Source organism: Chelonia mydas, chromosome 2, assembly GCF_015237465.2.
Source record: "Chelonia mydas isolate rCheMyd1 chromosome 2, rCheMyd1.pri.v2, whole genome shotgun sequence".
NCBI classification, from domain to species: domain Eukaryota; kingdom Metazoa; phylum Chordata; order Testudines; family Cheloniidae; genus Chelonia; species Chelonia mydas.
The window spans coordinates 58,023,020-58,042,494 of record NC_057850.1 but is presented as its reverse complement, the minus strand read 5'-3'; the positions used below and the strand labels follow the sequence as shown (position 1 = coordinate 58,042,494).

Below are 19,475 nucleotides of genomic sequence, written 5' to 3'. Positions count from 1 at the left end.
TTTTGTTTTCTTAATTACTAAGTGGATCAATTACAACTCTCTCTCTCTCTTTCTCTCTCTCTCTGAAAACCTGGCAGTTAATTGTGTATACAGCATTATGAATGTATTGCAGATATGTAGGGTTACTATAGATGGATATTACAAAGTATTGGGCAGGAAGGTGACCAAGCCATTACACTAAAAAATAATAGAAGAACATGCTAATGCTGCTTAATTACACTCTAGATAGCTTTGTAGGACTTTGTTTCCATTCTCTCCTACAGGATTAATTTTGTTAGTCTTTGCTTCCCAATAGCGTCCCCACCAAGGAGTGATTAACTGCAAACTCTACCAAGAATGTATGTTGCAAACTTTTAATGGACAGATGTCCCTGCTGTGTTTAAGGAGAGCAAGATATGAGAAGTCCTTTACAAATGTTCCTGAATTTAAAAAAAATTAAGTGATATTTATACTTCACTTATCTGGAATTTGTTGCACTTCATTTTGGGTGACCTTAAAGTGTGCTTTTACAGGAATATTCTCTTCATATTTTATGCCATTGCTTCTTTATTTTTCTCTCTTTTCTCCATGAAAATTCTCTTAATTTATCACTTCTAATCTGATTTTTGTGGGATTTTTTCAATTCTTTGAACACATCTTTTAGGAAACTTTTGTTGGACTGCAGCTCTGTCTATATTTAACACAAATACATTTCTTTTTAGGATTAGATGCTGTGCATGGAAACTACATTGTGAATGGTTTTTACAAGTTCTAAACACTAACAAAAGTTACTCTTGTATTTTCCTATATCAGGAAATAAAGATGGAGGAAGCTATGATCCACACAGGTATCCACACTTTTTTATTCTCCTCAGCAGCTTCTTTCCAAATAATTGCATGATCCAGTCCATTTCAACTAATGTCTGTATCCTGCCATGTTGCAAACGACATAGCTTTTGGTGCATGCATTTTCTAACAATATTCTCCACTGAACTTGGCCATTGGTTATTAGATCTGCCATTCTGCATTTAACTTAGCTCAGTGTCATGGCAAGACTTCATGCAGCTCATTTTAATTATTCCATGCCTGTATTTCTTATATGCTTATATTGGGAATCTATGCAAAAAGAACAAAGTGGTGTTTTTTATTTAAGAAGACTATACAGCTGCTTTGTAAATGTAAAACAAATGTGTTTAAATATAATCTCTGATTTATCTATACTCCAAGGGCCTGAGCAAGCACTCATTGAAGTCAATAGCTATATTCCCACTAACTTCAATGGGCATTGGATGAGGTTGAATTAGGGGTGGGGTTGCTGTAGGTAAGCATACTGTATGCACACCACTCCCTGCTATGAGTGGGGAAAACAGATTCAGGGAGAGAGCAGAAAAAGGGACAGAGACACTGAGAAAGCTGAAGTCATAACATCGCTGTATTGGTATCTGCTGCATTGTCCACTCTACAGGTTAAGTGTAGAATTAATGGTAGAAAATGATCCCGGATATTTGGGCTTGGTTCTGTTCTCATTTTCCATCAGTTTTACACCTTTTCAGCTTCATTCACTTTGTTGGAATTACTCGTCATTTACACCAGTGTAAGTGAGGGCATAACTGGGTCTCAGGAGACTACAGTTGTATAAATGGTCCATTTTATGGGGAGAGCAAAGAGTGTGTGATTGTTAGCTCTGTGTATCAAACACAGGAGTCAGGAAACAAATAAAATCATGCATCTTGATATTTTATAAATCTCTAACTTAAGCAGCTGTTTCCCCGTAGAGCCAAGTTTGTACTTTCCCAATTGTGTAGTTTCATGACTGAGGATATGATGAGCTGTTCTGTGAAACCTCATGTTATTTCACAGTTTTGTGCATTTCTTGCTAAAGCCTGATGAGAAACAGTTATTTACTACAAAGGGAGAATGAGATTCTTGGATTCTGTTAGTTTTATTTTAAAAAATAAAACCATCCTTTTTAATCTCTCATATGAAGACTTTCTTGCAAGCATTTTTATTGCTACCTTTAACTTTACATCTAACAGAGATGGAATTTTTATGTTGTAGGGCTGCATGAAATAATATGGCACCATATATCATTATATTACATCTTGTCATGAAGTCTAGTAGTGAAATCATTCTAACCATTCACCAACTTGTTTAAAATGATTCTATTGGGAAGAGTAATAGGTGTAACACAATTAAAATAATACTGACCTGTAAAGCGCAGGTCCATACAGAGATTCCCAAAGGTCAAAGGATTTTGTGTCCAAAGTTTTGGTTCAGACCCTTTGGACTCTGTGAATATGTGACATTTATAAAAGAAACCTTAACCATTTCTTAGTAATCTTTGAAAGGAATCTCCGAGAGGAACCTATTCTTCATGTACCAAAACTGTGCAGAATTAAAAAGGATGCAGCTCCATGCTGTTGTGAGTCTCTTAAAATACTGCTTGGGTATTATGTGGGCCTGCTTAGTAGCTCAGCTTACATGTATTGAGTATTTAAATACTTTAGTTCAGAATTTAACACACAACTAAATGTGTTGATTTACGGCCAGTACAACCATATTAGCTGTGTTGTGGCTGCAGGCATATATGTCCACACAGAACACAGTACAGTTTGTTTAATGCCTATGTAGAGAATGAACACTGCATGCCCATTTCTACCCGTGGATGCATTCAGGAAGCACCTGTTATGGGACCTCTGTGCGCCACATGTGCATTGAAGGGCAGATCTTGACTCCACATAAATAGCTGCCCAGAGTAACCATGAGCTATACACACAGGCTGGGACTTTCCAAGCTGCCTCGGGATTTTGATGTCCATTTGCCATTATTCTTAATGGGATGTGAGTATCCAAATTCCTTAGGAAGCTTCAAGGAATCTCAGCCATGAATAACAGCTTGAGTAATGTTTGAGAAGAGAATCCCAACATGTGTGTTTATGTATCTAGCCTTAGCAGCATTTTTCTACATTGGGTCTTAGTCTGTTTATCTGATAAAATGCAAAATACTTTATAAACAAAAGCACTTCCTTATTAATCATATACAATTTTTCCCTATTTTCCTTCTCTGTGTTTATTTTTAACAAGATTTGATTTATTGCAGGGGGAAACATTTTTCTATTTTTCCTTTACACTTTTATCTCAATTTATGAAACCTCTCAAGTTCATTCTTGAGTTGTGGGTTTACAGTGCCTGAAATAAGTCGCTTACCAAATCAGCATGCCCTCATTTTAGGAAATGGGAATATTGCATTCCTTGTTGGTTAAACTGCAGTATAAGTTATTCTGTTTTTCCTATATATTACAAAAAGTTGCACTTCCTGGCTGCTGTTAAACAGCTTCTGCTGCCATCATGGCCCTGAAATGAGACTTGTTTGGCTAGTTGGCAATGGGATTTTCAGTATATCAATTTGTTTCTCTATATATCATGCAGAATAGTATGTCATTTGGCAATTAGATCCCTGATGAAATGATTGTGCTACTATAACAGCATAGTAAAATTGTAATTATTGTAGTCTCTGTACTTAAGTTGATGCACTGGAGAGTTCTAAGGGTAACTTTTATTAATGGTGCGTCCCTCTTATTACCTCATCTAGCCTCTTTTCCCCACAAGAAAGTCACCAGAATGTTGATGGGAAAATAGATCTCTGTGTTTACAATGTTGCAGTTTTGTAGGCCTATAAGTTCTCAGTGAGCTTTTCATTATTGGGTTTTGTTTCTTATCGTTTTTCAGAAATCCACATTTAACCAGCAGGCTGATGTTCTCATAATCATATCTGTTAATACACTAACGAACCAAGAGAGACTTTGCAGGCCTAGTTTCAGTAGCCAGTGAAGTGGGGGTATAATGTGGGATATGAACTAAACTGATACACTGTATGGTGTGAGTTGGGAGAGCGAGGTACAGATTTGCCGACAATGGATGTTTTTTGCCTTGAGCTACTCTAGGGATTAAATTCATGCCCCAAGCACAAAGTCTGGTTTCTAGGGTTTTGTCTGGAGGATTCTGAAGGGAATAGGAGGATACATTTCCACTCATAGGTGGGAAGTGTGGCTATTGCCACACTGCACTGTCCAAGTGGGGCATGCCACTTAGCAGTGAACCAGAACATTAGATATAAGGTTCCCTGACTTGGCCTATCTTTATCTACAACTCCAGATTACATTTGCTTACAGGAAACAAACAGTGAATTGAATTAAAATAGAAAAACAACCACCACCACCCACCCCAATACCTGCACTTACTCCTGGAATTAAAATATATGTCAAAACTTGCCTAAGTTGAGTGGTTTTCCTATTGAAAACATGTCTTCCTTACAGTTAATTGGTTCACAACAAAGATGGCAACTTCTGTGAAGTACGGTCACAGCCATTTACTACCATAGACCTGGGGAGGAGGGGGGGGGTTAATGTAACTATTTATCCATCTATACAAAGAATTGATAGAAGAACACTGGCGTTTCCAAAATACTTCCTTAAATAGTTTGATGGCAGTTATGCCTATAAGATAAGGGACCAGATTCATGCCCCACTCAATTCTCTTTGTACCACTCAGGCAGTGCAAAGAGAGCAGAAACCTTCTTCAAGTCTCTTGCTGAGGTTGTCTGTCTTCCATCTTTCCATCCCCTCAATGCCTAGTGCAGGAGTGTGGCAGGTGTGTGGCCCGAGTACAATATGCTCCAACAATCCCCAGCTGGCGTATGATCCCTAGTGGACCATAGCCATCAGACATATTTTAAAGCAGCCCTCTGGATGCTTTAATCTGTACTTGGGGCCAGGAAAGGAAACAGGGAGCTATGACAGGCTCCCTTAAGCCTCTTTGCTGCTCTGCCCAGTGTAAGGCGAATGCAACAGAGAATCCGATGTATAATTTTCAGGCACATTTTTCTTCCATGCCTTACCAACGGAGAATGACAGAGTTAAAATGTAACCGTTGATTAATACTGTAAATAAATATAAATTAAACTTTGTTTAACTCTCCAGGGCACCCGGAGAGAGTTTGAACATCTTGGGCAAATCCTGCCTCTAGCACACAGTCTGAATAACCAAGCTATGTGCTGCAGAAGCGGTTCTGTGATGGTCCTGGTTAAAAATATCCACATACTCTTGCCTGGGCTGTATGGTTGCTATTTCAGGCCTCAGGATGATACAGTCCTTGCGATTCCTGTGTCTGGTGGATCCACTATTTACAGCAATGTATGTCACAACTCCTGTTAGGCTTTAAGTTGAAGCTGAAGTGTAATTCTTACGTTCATGGGTAGAATCAGGTCAATCATTTTAGGAAGGGGAAGTATTACAAGAATTGCTAATTTACACAGAGTTACCTTGTTGTGTTCATGAGAATATTTGATGTGTTTCTTTATGAAATTCAGGTTCTTGCCAGCCCATTGTCTACAGCTTGGCTTTGGCCATCATTGATTGTAACATTGCAGGAAAATGTTTTGAGTATCAGAATCTAGTTCCTGCATTTTGGAAAAAAAAATTGCTCTTGGAACTTTATTATAACTGCTCAGTTCAGTTTGTTCACCTCATTATTTTAATAGATGCTTTTAGTGCATCGTGACGCTTGATAAGAAAAATGTTAAGATGTGCCACATGCCTTTTTTTCTTTAAGAAAGAAATTAGCTTTCTTCTTTGAATCCTTTATAATGTACTTTTTTGCAGGCAGAAAGTCATTGTCACTTTATTTTGCTTTATAAGGATGGCTCTCACATGACCATTCAATGTTTCTTTCATTGTGGCTGATTTCCTTACATCTCTTTCAGAAAGAAGACTAACACAACTTTACTCTCCCCCTGCTCACTCACCAGAACCAGTAAACACAACTAGTCCAGCCAGAGAGGATTTTCTGTTGTAAGGAATTTGTCAATTAGTGGTAGGGCTACTAAATTGAAACATAGGACCATGGAGACAAATGAGCACTGGGGGTGGGAGTGTTAAAATAGGAGCTAGCACACCAATTTTTAAAGAAAGGATATATTTTTTAGAAGATACTATTAGAAAAGTTAAAATATTTCCATTTTTATGTAGTTATGTTAAGTGAAGGAAGGCCAATTTATGTGTAAGATTCAAGCACTTTCCATTGGAGGAGTCAATGCCCAAACTCTCCTTGACTCCAATGGAGTAGGCTCGAGCCCCAAATTAGCAAACAAAGAACCTCATGAGTGTTTTTCCAAGCCAGACTTTTCATCTCTTGGCACTGCTACAGTGTAGTGGACTGTGCTTCTTCTTACAAACTCTCAAAGCTAGCAGTGAAGCAAAGAGTAAAAGCTGTGAAGGAATAGGTAGCTACGTCCAGTCTCCTCTGGCCTATGTGAAACATGAGAATATGAGATGAGGGGGAAGCTGGTTGTTTTCCCAGTTTCTTATTCAAAAACCAAAGTTATTGAAAAATACATCCATGTAAGATGAAATGTTTAGAAATGTCATCAAATGAATGTGATTGAATGTTATAAATATGTAAAATTCTAATTTGTTAATTTATGTATTAATTGAATAATCCAATAAGAAGCTGGGTTTTGACTGGCTGTCTGTGACAAAACATGTCCTCAGGTTACCCCAAATTACAAGTCCTTATGATAACTGCACAGTTCTGAAGGAGCAGGGACACGCCACTCATTGATCTGAAGCTTCATTCTTGTGTGATATGATGTGAATTGTGACATCCTGGCCAGACTTCCATTTTGTATATGGAGTTTGACTGCCTGTATGTGACATAATGTGCCTCGCGTCACCCCAAGTGACACATAGCTGTGACCATTGTACTCTTCTGAAGCAGCTGGGATATTGCAATGTCTGACCCGAAGCTTCATTGCTGTGCAATATGCTGTGAAGTGTGACCCCTCCACCCCACTTCTAGATTGTGGATGGTGTTCTGATAAGGAGCTGAATTTTGAGTGTATGAATATAACAAATATGCCTCAAGTCACCCCAAGTAACAAGTCTATGTGATCATTATACTCTTCTGAAGTAGTCAGGATATGCCACCAGATGACCCCAGGCTTTATTCCTGCGAAATACATTGCTATGCGTCTGCCACCACCCCACGTTAGTATTGCATGGCAGGGTTTGAATAAGGAGCTGGGTTTTGACTTGCTGTATGTGACAAAATATGTTTCGAGTCCCTCCAGATGACTTGTCCCCATGACTGTTAGACTGTTCCGAAGGAGCAGTCGCCAGCCTGAAGCTTTGTTCTTGAGCAATATGCATTCACGTGTCATGTCCCTGTCACATGTCTACTTCCATATTGTATGTAGGGCTTGAATAAGGAGCTGGATGTTTACTGGCTCTACATGGCAAATGTTACCTAATCTATTGATCGTGTATTAATTTATATTGACTACTTAAGAATTCCCAGTTAACACACTGAGGTTTTGTAGGTTTCAGAGTAGCAGCCGTGTTAGTCTGTATTCGCAAAAAGAAAAGGAGTACTTGTGGCACCTTAGAGACTAACAAATTTATTTGAGCATAAGCATCCGATGAAGTGAGCTGTAGCTCATGAAAGCTTATGCTCAAATAAATTTGTTAGTCTCTAAGATGCCACAAGTACTCCTTTTCTTTTTGAGGTTTTGTAGGTTCTTGTCCCAAGATCAGGCCCAGGGTTATTAAAATTAAAGCTTAGTTGGGAGCCCCAACATGCATAGTTGCAACACTCACAATTAGGAAAAACCTTCTGTTTTCAATTAACAAGTTACAAACACTCTAACTCAGCAAGGTAGATAGAGTAATACAGAATGTGCATCTGAACAGCCATATGCTCTCACCATCCCTTGCAAAAGTATTAGTTATCCTCATCATCTTTCTCACCATCACCAGTGCTTGTTATCCTGGCATCTCCCAAGAGTTACATCTCACGAGGCACACAAGCTGGGATACGACTTTTATAATGTGTTACGCTGACACCACTATACCTAAAGCATATTCCATAGGAGTTTCGATCCCTTTTCCTAATTTGTAGTTCCTCATGCTACTATTGTTGGGGTGCCCTTCTCCTATAGATTATTAGGGCTTTTACCTCAAGCTTGTTAACATGTACATCAATTAGTTACCATGACACTCTTGTGGTCAGACATCTGCTGATGTTCCTAACTTAAAATATCCCAAACTGGTATAAACTAGTATCTTGTGGTTACCTGTTGGCAGTTTAGTCAGTACAGCATTATATCTTGTGATATCTTATGATCTAGGGTTACTTCTTGTTAGCTGTTTATGCTAAGGCCTTTGGGCCTTATGCCTTGTTTAGCTAAGCTATTGTCTTACAGGCCTCAGACCTGTAGGCTTATTGCTTTTCTGCCTTAACTTATGCCTGTACCTTACCTAAAAAGGCTAATGTAGTGCCCATCTTTAAAAAAGGGAAGGAGGAGGACCCAGGAACTACAGGCCAGTCAGCCTCACCTCTGTCCCTGGAAAAGTCATGGAGCATGTCCTCAAGGAATCAATTCTGAAGCACTTTGAGGAGAAGAAAGTGATCAGGAACAGTCAGCATGGATTCACCAAGGGCAAGTCATGCCTGACTAAACTAATTGCATTCTATGATGAGATAACTGGCTCAGTGGATGAGGGGAAAGCAGTGGACCTGTTATTCCTTGACTTTAGCAAAGCTTATGACACTGTCTCCCACAGTATTCTTGCCAGCAAGTTAAAGACATGTGGGCTGGATGAATGGACTATAAGGTTGATAGAAAGCTGGCTAGACTGTCAGGCTCAACGGGTAGTGATCAATGGCTCCATGTCTAGTTGGCAGCCGGTATCAAGTGGAGTGCCCCCAAGGGTCATTCTTGGGGCCGGTTTTGTACAATATCTTCATTAATGATCTGGAGGATGGCGTGGACTGCATCCTCAGCAAGTTTGCAGATGACACTAAACTGGGAGGAGAGGTAGATACACTGGAGGGTAGGGATAGGGTACAGAGCGCCCTAGACAAATTAGAGGATTGGGCCAAAAGAAATCTGATGAGGTTCAACAAGGACAAGTGCAGAGTCCTGCACTTAGGACGGAAGAAGCCCATGCACCGCTACAGAGTAGGGACCGAATGGCTCGGCAGCAGTTCTGCAGAAAAGGACCTAGGGGTTATAGTGGACGAGAAGCTGGATATGAGTCAACAGTGTGCCCTTGTTGCCAAGAAAGCTAACGACATTTTGGGGCATAAGTAGGGGCATTGCCAGCAGATCGAGGGATGTGTTCCCCCTCTATTCGACATTGGTGAGGCCTCATCTGGAGTACTGTGTCCAGTTTTGGGCCCCACACTGCAAGAAGGATGTGGAAAAATTGGAAAGAGTCCAGTGGAGAGCAACAAAAATGATTAGGGGACTGGAACACATGACTTATGAGGAGAGGCTGAGGGAACTGGGATTGTTTAGTCTGCGGAAGAGAAGAATGAGGGGGGATTTGATAGCTGCTTTCAACTACCTGAAAGGGGGTTCCAAAGAGGATGGATCTAAACTGTTCTCAGTGGTAGCAGATGACAGAACAAGGAGTAATGGTCTCAAGTTGCAGTAGGGGGGGTTTAGGTTGGATATTAGGAAAAACTTTTTCACTAGGAAGGTAGTGAAGCACTGCAATGCGTTACCTAGGGAGGTGGTGGAATCTCCTTCCTTTGAAGTTTTTAGGATCAGGCTTGACAAAGCCCTGGCTGGGATGATTTATTTGGGGATTGGTCCTGCTTTGAGCCAGGGGTTGGACTAGATGACATCCTGAGGTCCCTTCCAACCCTGATATTCTATGATTCTATGAATGGAACAGAAAGCTACAGGGGACATACTGATGGGTGTCCTTGTCGTATGAAATAAGCAGGAACCAAGAGAGGTTCTTTAACCATCCTAAGAATACAAATAATCATCATCAATAACTCCATATTAAGAAGAGCGGACGGAGAATTCAGCAAAGGACACAGGAACTATAGGATGTGGTTATATCTGTCTAGAGTAGTGGTTCCCAAACTTGTTCTGCCGCTTGTGCAGGGAAAGCCCCTGGTGGGCTGGACCGGTTTATTTACTTGCCGCATCCGCAGGTTCGGCCGATCGCGGCTCCCAGTGGTCACGGTTCACTGCTCCAGGCCAATGGGAGCTGCTGAAAGCGGTGTGGGCCGAGGGACGTATTGGCTGCCACTTCCAGCAGCTCCCATTGGCCTGGAGCAGCAAACCGCGGCCACTGGGAGCCGCGACCGACCGAACCTGCAGACGCGGCAGGTAAACAAACCGGCCCCTGCACAAGCGGTGGAACAAGTTTGGGAACCACTGGACTAGAGGGAAGATATGAGCTGTGACAGCAGAATTAGACAGTGAAAAATTGTCTGGTAAGTCTCCACTGAGGATGATACACATTGGAACCAATGATACAGCATCACATGGAACTGCACAGATTATAGAAGACCTCAGGCATCTTGGAAGAGAGTGGAAGAAAAGGAAAGTCCAAGTGATCTTCCCAGACATCTTACCAGTCCAATAAGTGAGAGAAGGCAGAAAGTACTGGAGGTGAACAGTTGACTGCATGACCGATGTGAGGCTGAAGTTTTGGTTTTGTTGAACACTGGACCACATTTCAGTTGGAGAGCTGGCTGTACAAACAGGAAGTCCTAAATCTCACAGGTAGGGGCTAACCTTCTTGTTTGGAGACTAACTGGAGCAAATAGTTGGGCATTAAACTACCAATGCACTGAGAGGGTGCCAAGGAGGCAAATTCAGTACAAAACCAAAACTCAGAATGTCATGAACAAATTGAACTAATGTGGCAAAGAATGTCAGGAGAATTTTTCAGTTGCTTATGTACCAAAACTAGGAGTCTGTGTAACAAGTAAGGGGACTTAGAAACTCTCATTGATGAGGAAAAAAATTTTTAATTGGAATCACTGAAACCTGGTAGGACAGTTCATGTAATTGGTTATAACCTGTTCAGGAGGATTAGAATGGGTATTGAGGGTGGAGAGGTGGCACGCTACATAAAAAACACGACTACCTGTTTTAGAGTTATTGATAACTCAGACCCACAGGACCTAGAATGCATTCGGCTCATTATGCTAATTAACAAACCCCAGGGCAGGGTGTGGTGGGGGTCTGCTACAGTCTGCCAAATCCAACCAGAGAACAAGACGAGTTATTCCTTACTGACAGATCATAGAATCATAGAATATCAGGGTTGGAAGGGACCTCAGGGGATCATCTAGTCCAGCCCCCTGCTCAAAGCAGGACCAATCCCCCAGTTTTTGCCCCAGATCCCAAATGGCCCCCTCAAGGATTGAACTCACAACCCTGGGTTTAGCAGGCCAGTGCTCAAACCACTGAGCTAATAGTGCTATTCTTGGGGTGTTCAATTTGGGAAACATATTCTGGAGGTCTCATGAAGCCACTAATAAAACATCATTCCAGTTATTAAAAATTATAAATAATTTTATAACACAAAAGGTATTGCACTCAACATGAAGTAACTCTATTTTCATCCTCATTATGACAGATGAAGATAAATTAATCACTAGCCTGGATGGTGGAGGTTGCCTAAGGACTAGTGCTCATGACCTGATTACATTTAATATGGGCAAAAAGTCCCAACCAGTCATATATATACTTAGTGCTCAAGAGGACTAATCTCCCCAGCTCAGGACAATTATGAGTGAAATTGATTGGGAGAAAAAAATTAGGCAGAAAAATGTGATTGAAAATTGGGAGTTCTTGAAGAAGAGTTTTAGATGGACAAACAACCATACTTCCACATTCAAGAGAGGACAGCTTTGGTTAAAAGTCCATCCCGATTCAGTGTTGAAGTGGAGGCAGCAATTAGAAACTAAAAAACAAACAATGTATGATATAAGGAAAAGGGGAAAATAGCACTCAATATATATTAGAAGTTATGAAAATTGATAAGGGAAGCTAAAGACATCAGGGAAAAATCCATGACTAGCAGGGCTAAGTTGGGAAATTTTTAAGAATATTAGGAACTAAAGAAATCCTACCAATGGCATAGGGGTATAGGCACATTACCAGATGGAGATGGTAAATTTTTAATAATAATGCAGAGAGTATTTAATAAATATTTCTGTTTGGTATTTGGAATGAAGCAGTATGATGTATTCAAATCACATGAGGCTGATTAACTATTTTCTAGCTTGTCAGCAGGCCCTAATAACTTGAACCCAAGAGTCCAAAAAGAATTGGCTATAGAGATCTTTGGACAACCCATGTTATTTTTGAAATACCAGGGACATTCCACAAGATGGGAAGGGTGGTAATGTTGTTCCAATGTTCAAAAAGTGCAAGTGATATGATTTGGGTAACTGTAGGCAAGTTAGCCTGACCGCAATCCCAGTCAGATAATGGAAAAGCTGATAATTGCTAAAGAATAGGAATATAATTAATTCCAGTCAACATGGTTTTATGAAAAAAAGGTTTTGTTGAACAAACATTCTTTGATGACATTGCCAGTTTGGTTGATAAAGAATTTAGCATAAATTGGAACAAACTGCCAACGGAAGTGGTGTATTCTCCATCTATGTATGTCTTTAAATCACGAGTGGATGCCATTCTAGAAGATATATTTTAGTCAAGCACATATGGTTACTGGGCTTAGTACAGGGTAACTGGATGAAATTCTGTGTGCTGTGCTGGAGATGAGGTTGGCTGATCTGATGGTCCTTTCTGGCCTGAAAATCTCTGAATCTCATTTTCCTCTCCGTGTGGATTTTTGGTGCAGTAGCTGGTTGTATCAAGATTACAGACCGTAAAAACCTTCTTGTGGGGAGTCAAGCAGCACCCAATTCTGCAGCAATTATGTGCAGCGTTTTGTGAGGAAACTTCCCTTCTGTGCAAAATCAGGTCTTATCGCACAAATCCACAGGAATGCTTAAATATAGGTGTCACCAGCACTAACAGCAACAGCTGCTCAATTCAGTGAAATATTTGTATTATAATAAATAGCAACTTCTTTCCTTGTTTTACAATAGCAGAGTCAAAGTGAAATAGATTATCAGGTTTCAGAGTAGCAGCCGTGTTAGTCTGTATTCGCAAAAAGAAAAGGAGGACTTGTGGCACCTTAGAGACTAACCAATTTATTTGAGCATAAGCTTTCGGGAGCTACAGCTAACTTCATCGGCTGCATTTTTGCGATAGATTATCAAGTGAGTACATGCCATTTCATGAATGGTGACTCTTACTCATTACACTTGCAGTTAAGTCTGATCACAGAAAGATTCAAAATTTACTTTCGGCTAGTTCCATCAGAAATTTCTGTGCTGACAGCAAATTACTTGAAAGAAAACAAGACGCAGTTTGGTGGATGTGGCTTAAAGAGTTACCTGCGTCTTTTCAAATATCATTCACTGACTGTTCAGATAAAAAAGAAAATGCCCCTGCCCCCCCTCACCCAAATCCTTCATGGTCCCTTGCTGTAGCTTTTTTCCAAGTACACTGAATATAGCATTAGTATTTAAAATAACATTTCAACTATGGCTTAATTCTATAGAAGTCATCATAATTACTTGCATAAACAGTAGAGTTTATTAAAGCGAAAGTGTTGGGTTATACAACACCGGCAACCATTTTGTATGTTTCCACAAACTTGGCCAAACTCAGGTCTCACATTACTACAGTATGGTAGAATTTGGGAATTAAAAAGAAAAGAACGGTGGAGATATTTTAACCACAGACAGAATTCTCCAAATTCCATGTAAGTGTACCATGTCGCATTTATGCTGTATGAATCTCACACCAACACTAAAAGCACTAGTTGGTTCAATACAGAAATCAGATAGTATTCTTATAAGCAAGCTAGTGATGTTTACTGTTTTCTGTATTTCAGAAGCCATCAGAAACCACTCAGAGCTGCAGAGTGCACTATGCTAAGCCTTGTACGTTTGCATATAGTTAATAAACATGATTATTGGGGAGCCGACTGTGCCCAAGCAGTGTCTTCATATTTTTGTTGTGTAATGAGCAAAAGACACCCTACTAATCTTAACAAAAGATTTATATCAGTAACACAATTAAACAAATTTCAATACATTTACTCATTTTTTCTTTTCTTAATTCATCTAACAACAAACCAAAGTTCCTAAAGACTTCTTAATTTGTGACTACCATATAATCTCTGTGAAAACATTGCAGCTGGGTTTGCAACAAGTTGGCTGAATATTGACTTTTGATGATTTTTACATGCGTGATTGTATGTTTACTAACAAAGAACACACAAAAGATGGGGTAATGTATTTGTCAGACCAGAAGTAAAGGTTCACCACTGGAAGTGGCATATCCTCATCTCTTCACAATGAAATACCAGTCAAAGGGACATGTCACCTGTTGGTCTGGGGAGTTGGCATGTCCAGCTCCCTCAGAAAAACCTGATGGTCACAGAGCCATGCCACTTGTGGGATCTGAAACTACTTTTGTCACATCCAACAAGTCAAAACCCAGCTCCTTATTCAAGCCCTATGTACAACATGGAAATGGAAAGGGGGCGTGACATGATGCAGCATGTTGCACAGGAACAGAAGTTTGGCTCAGCTAGTGGCAATGTCCCAGCTACTTCAGAAGAGGGACGTGTCACTTGGGGTGAGCTGAGATTTATTTTGTCATGTACAGCCGCTCAAAAATCACTTGCTTATCAAAGCATCATCCACAATATGGAAGTGGGTCTGGGGACATTCCACAGCAAATTGCACAAGAACAAAGCTTTGTGTTAGAGTAGCACGTCCCAACTCCTTTAGAACAATCTGGTCACAAGGGTGAGTCACTTAGGGTGACCTGAGACTTCTTTTGTCATGTACAACCAGTCAAAACCCAATTTCTTATTTCATTTAATTAATAATGAAGTGCTTAGTCATTTAAATTTTATCACATTCAATACATTAATTTGATGGAATTTATAAAAATTGAATCTTACATTGATATATTTTTAAATAATTTTGGTCTTTGAATAAGGAAGAGGGAACCATCCATGAGGAGTTGGTGCCACGAATAACATACCAACTTTAGCCTTGTGAATAACAGAGAGGGCAAGTTAAAGTAGAAGAAATAAATTGACTAAGGATCCATTAGTGGCATGGAGGATCCAATATGGATTAAAACTATTAAATAAAACTACTGGATTATATATGTTGTTATAATGAACTTCTAAAATGTTATCTAGGCCATCCCACCTGCAGTGTGGTAGGATCAGAGTTTCTGTAAGCCATCTTCAGTCATTCATTATTAAATTTTATTTAGAACTTGCCAGTGAGGACATTTCCATTGCTTTCCTTGGAAGAATTTTCCATTGTCTGTTTTATCTTTTTCTGTATTCTTTCTTCTGGGCTAAACCACAGAGTTTAACAGAGCCCTTTTAGTAAATATAATGAGTTTAAGGTTCCCATCAATAAGGGATGTTACATGTTATAAAACAAATTTCATGCTACTTTGCACTCACTTTGGGTAGTACATTTTACAGCATATATTTTGGGGACTTTGATCACGTCAAATACTTTCAGAGAGAGGTTTCCTTAATGTTTTGTCTTCTTTTTTTTCTTGGATGAGCTAACATAAAATCCAGCTGACTTGCTGTTTATGGACTTGTGACGACACTCCTTTCCCAGGCAAGGGTCTGAGGATGTTCATGGTTTTCTGGCAAAGAGTGCAGCATCAGACCTGCATTACTGGCCAAAGCGTCCTCTTAGACCAGATCTACACTATAAATTTACGTCAGTATAACTACATTGCTCAGGGGGTGTGAAAAATGTACACCACTGTGTGACACAATTATACCAACCTAACCCCTGACTTGGCAGTGCTGTATCAACAGGAGGGCTTCTCCCATCAACATTTAAAAAACAAACCAAAAAAAGAGACATTGCAATATAGATTTTAAATTTAAAAAGAAGCTTTAAACTGCTGTACCACTAAAGTTATATGCTGCATACTTTTTCACAAAATGAGTTACTGGTTTAAAATTGCTTAGTCTTATAACTGAATTCACCTGAAGAGCTTTTACAAAGCCTTTTCATCTGTGTGCCCTTGTCAACTGAGATTCATGCTTACAAAATAAAATTTTTAAAAAAATCCCTTATAACTTGCCTTGGCAGAATTCTATTTCTTTAATATTATGGATGAATAATATTGATGTTTTATGGATTTTTTTTAATTTTATTGATTTTATATGTTCATAGTTGAGGGAAATTACGGGGGGAGGGGGTACAACCCAATAATTATTTAAAGACCATGTCTTTGAGATTCAAAAAGTTAAAGTTTTATAACACTTAAAGCACAAACTATCAACATCACATATCAAAATATACAAAGCAAATATCCTTGAATCAATCGCTAATAAGGTCTCAAGCAGTACTTTTGTTACATTGCCTCTCTGTGAATTTTGATTAGTATTTTTTTCATCAGTGTGTGTGGTGAAATGGACATTTACGGATTTTTTTAAAAATCGCATCCTTCCAAGCATATCTATAACTGCTGTTTATTAAAGAGAATTTCCTCTTGTGTATCTGAAGGAAGAATTCAGCCAATCAGTTTGAAGTGGTAGCTCTTACAAGATGCACCAAATATCCATGCATCAAATTCCTATTCGCTTCATGGAAGAGCTACTTGCTGAGGGCTTGCAGGATTGACCTACCATTTATATTTTATTGTTGCTTTGTTTATTCCCCGTTCCAGTGTGGATCATTTTTTTTAAAGGACTCGTGACAGTTGTGAAAGACCAATGGATTGCTTGTATATTGGAGCAATTTCGCTGTCTCTATCTGCAGTATCCGGGGGGGGCAGATTTGGCCTTGGCTGTATGCATAAAGTTCGCTCTGGACCAGAGTCTGTTCTTAGTTACACCCGTGCTCTCCTACTGACTTCACTGTGGTTACGCGGGAGTGGCTGAAGGCAGAATGTGTATCTTTGTGCTCAGCAGGGTCATGTGCACACACAAGATCAGAATTTAGCCTTTAGGGCCGATTTACTGAGCTGATGGAAAATGCGGAGTGCAATACTCATTAGCCAAGTACGTTAGGAATGGTTACTGCTTTTAAATAATAAAGAAATGTACGTGGAAGCTTTACATGCTTTTCTAAGGTGGTGGTTCCCATCAGACCTTTTTCTTTCTTTTAACAGGGGACAATTATGGGATGGATGGGAAGGCTAATCTGCCAAATTTCACTGAGGACATCGACTGGCAAGGACTGGAAGATTTATACAGTGTGAATGAAAGTTTGTACGAATACAGATACAACTATAGACTTAGTCTGGATGACTGGACTAATTACTTGAAGGATCTAGATAGAATGTTTGCACTGCTGAACAGTTACTCTGAGCAAAATAAAACAGACAAAACTAAAACCGCTCGAAACAATGGGTACTTGGATGAATCACCTCTACCATTTACCTGGGGAGGACTGACCTCTGCCGAGTCAGACGAAGACTCAAGTGGTCTGATTGCAGAAGAGTTGCAGCCTATCGTGCCAACGGACTTGGCAACCCTAGCTTTGAGCACTGTAATTTTAAATCAAGTGAGGAAACTTGAATTAAATAATGATATTCCTGAGAAAAGGAGTTTGAATTCTGCACACTGGAGAAATCATCAAGCTGAAAAGTGGTTGGAGGGTAAAGAGTTAGACAGTTTTGAAATGCATTTAAGTGGAAATGGTTTGACAGAGCTGGAGTCTGGGCATAGCTTCATTCTACAGACAGTTAGCATTCTTCAGAAAGACTCTCACCAGGACAGTGACCCAGTAGAGGATATTTTTGAAGATCAGATATACCTTCCTGTGAGTTCTGATGAACCCACTGGTCATCAAGCTGTAAATGTCTCAATCAGGGATCCATCTATTAGGGCTCAGAAAATGGAGACTATGTTGGAAAAGATGGAACATAACTTTGAAGGAGAGACTTCAAAAATCCTAAATGTAGAAGGCAGTGCCTCATCTCCACTCTCCTTGAATTAGATCAAATTGTAAACCATATATGGCTCTCTCTATTTTTGATCAGTAAACTAGTAATGGTAATCATGACAACTGACATTCCATGTTTATTGCGGATACATTTTGCAGCTGAAATGAGCCCAACGCTCTGTGTGTGTGTGTGTTTATTCCATATATACACATACTTTCGCACTAATTTTCCTTAATTGAGAAACTAGGTTCCCACAGTATTAAAAAAGAAACAGTGTTAACTTTATAGTGCAATGATGCACACATTTCCTAGACTAGTAATGATTTCCTTAGAGTTACTTTTTCTGTTTCCAAAAGGTCCCATATAAATGAATGTCTCAGTCCACACATGCTATCTGCATAATGTATTTTTGATAAATTATTTTTAACCACTGGAATTTCATGTCACACTTTTGAGTAAAATGATATTGCACTTTTGTAATCTGTCTCCAAGACCATTTATTAATCTGATCATGTACATGTTCTTAGTTTGCTCATTGTTTCATGTAATTGTGAAATAATAAAATGGGTTGACAAGAAAGAGATACCACACGGATTGTGAAAACAGATTGGTCAAATATTATTTTAGCAGAAACTATTGCATGGTTTGTTGCCTTGACTTTCAGAAATGTATTTTCAGAAAGGTAGAACTCATGGATGCTCACTGTATGAGGATTTTTTTTAAAATTGGCTTGTTTCCCTACTTATTGATACCATCAGTATTAAAAATCCACGATTTTTTCTCGATTTTTTTGCTGATATCCTTACAAAGGTTTCTATGAGTTGAGTATGCTTTGTCACCATTTTTGGTTTTATTAGTCTGGACAATAGCTTGATGTTTTCAGAAATTATTGTGACTTTAAAATATTTTCTTAAAGGCATTAAAGGGAATGGTAAAATCATATTAGAGTTACATATTTTAGATACATGAGGTCAGAGTAGTCGGCTAGACCTCTTTTGTTGTTGTAATGTGTTCTAAAGGTTTTTTTTCCTGGATTTTACCAAACATTTAATATTTTTAAAGAATAATACAAAATTGACTTTGAAAATCTGTACTGTTGGTAACTTAATATCTTTCTTAGTTTTTTTTTTTACATAAGTAGCAAATAAATAAAATAAAAAGAATCACCTCATACAGATGTATTGCCACCATTTCCAATTCACACTAAAGTTCCTTTTGTTATATGTTATTTAGCTTAGTGGGCTTTCTATTCTATGGCAAGCACTGCAGGTTAAAATTTTGTTCTTTTGCTTTAAGTGTTTAAGTTGAACTATTTTAAAAGCAGATTCTTTTAGTAGGATTTTAATAATTTTAAGAAGCAGTCTTTATGATGGACTCTATGACTATGTTAAAATTAACTAGCTGTGTATCTGATGTATGTGCCAGGGGCTGAATGACAGAACAAACGTATTTATGGTCATGAATGATGCTATTTGTAAATAGATTTCAAGTTATTAGGATAAAAACTGTGGGTTTTTTTTAAATCTTGTACAATATTTCTGTGATACTTTTATAGAACAATTCTGGCTTCAGGGAAGTCTAGAAGCAATATTTCTTGAAATAAAAGGTGTTCTACTCTACCTGCTTCAGAGAAGTCCACATAATCACATTTTCATAGTAAAT

At 39.0% G+C, this 19,475-nt stretch overlaps 1 protein-coding gene across 11 annotated transcripts in view; it reads left to right on the top strand.

Annotated features, from left to right (window-relative positions):
• Nucleotides 1-19,429, top strand: part of SULF1 (sulfatase 1) — a 169,001-nt gene extending 149,572 nt beyond the window's left edge. For 9 of the 11 annotated variants that reach the window (XM_043539517.1, XM_037892462.2, XM_037892460.2 and 6 more), the window contains one exon: nt 17,037-19,429. In XM_043539517.1, the coding sequence (XP_043395452.1) occupies nt 17,037-17,866 (830 nt within the window). In that variant the 3' untranslated portion in view covers nt 17,867-19,429. Of the gene's footprint in view, nt 1-792; nt 827-17,036 lie in introns of all 11 variants that reach the window. The other 2 variants (XM_037892464.2, XM_043539520.1) reach the window with 1 other exon arrangement.
• Nucleotides 19,430-19,475: the final 46 nt, after the last annotated feature.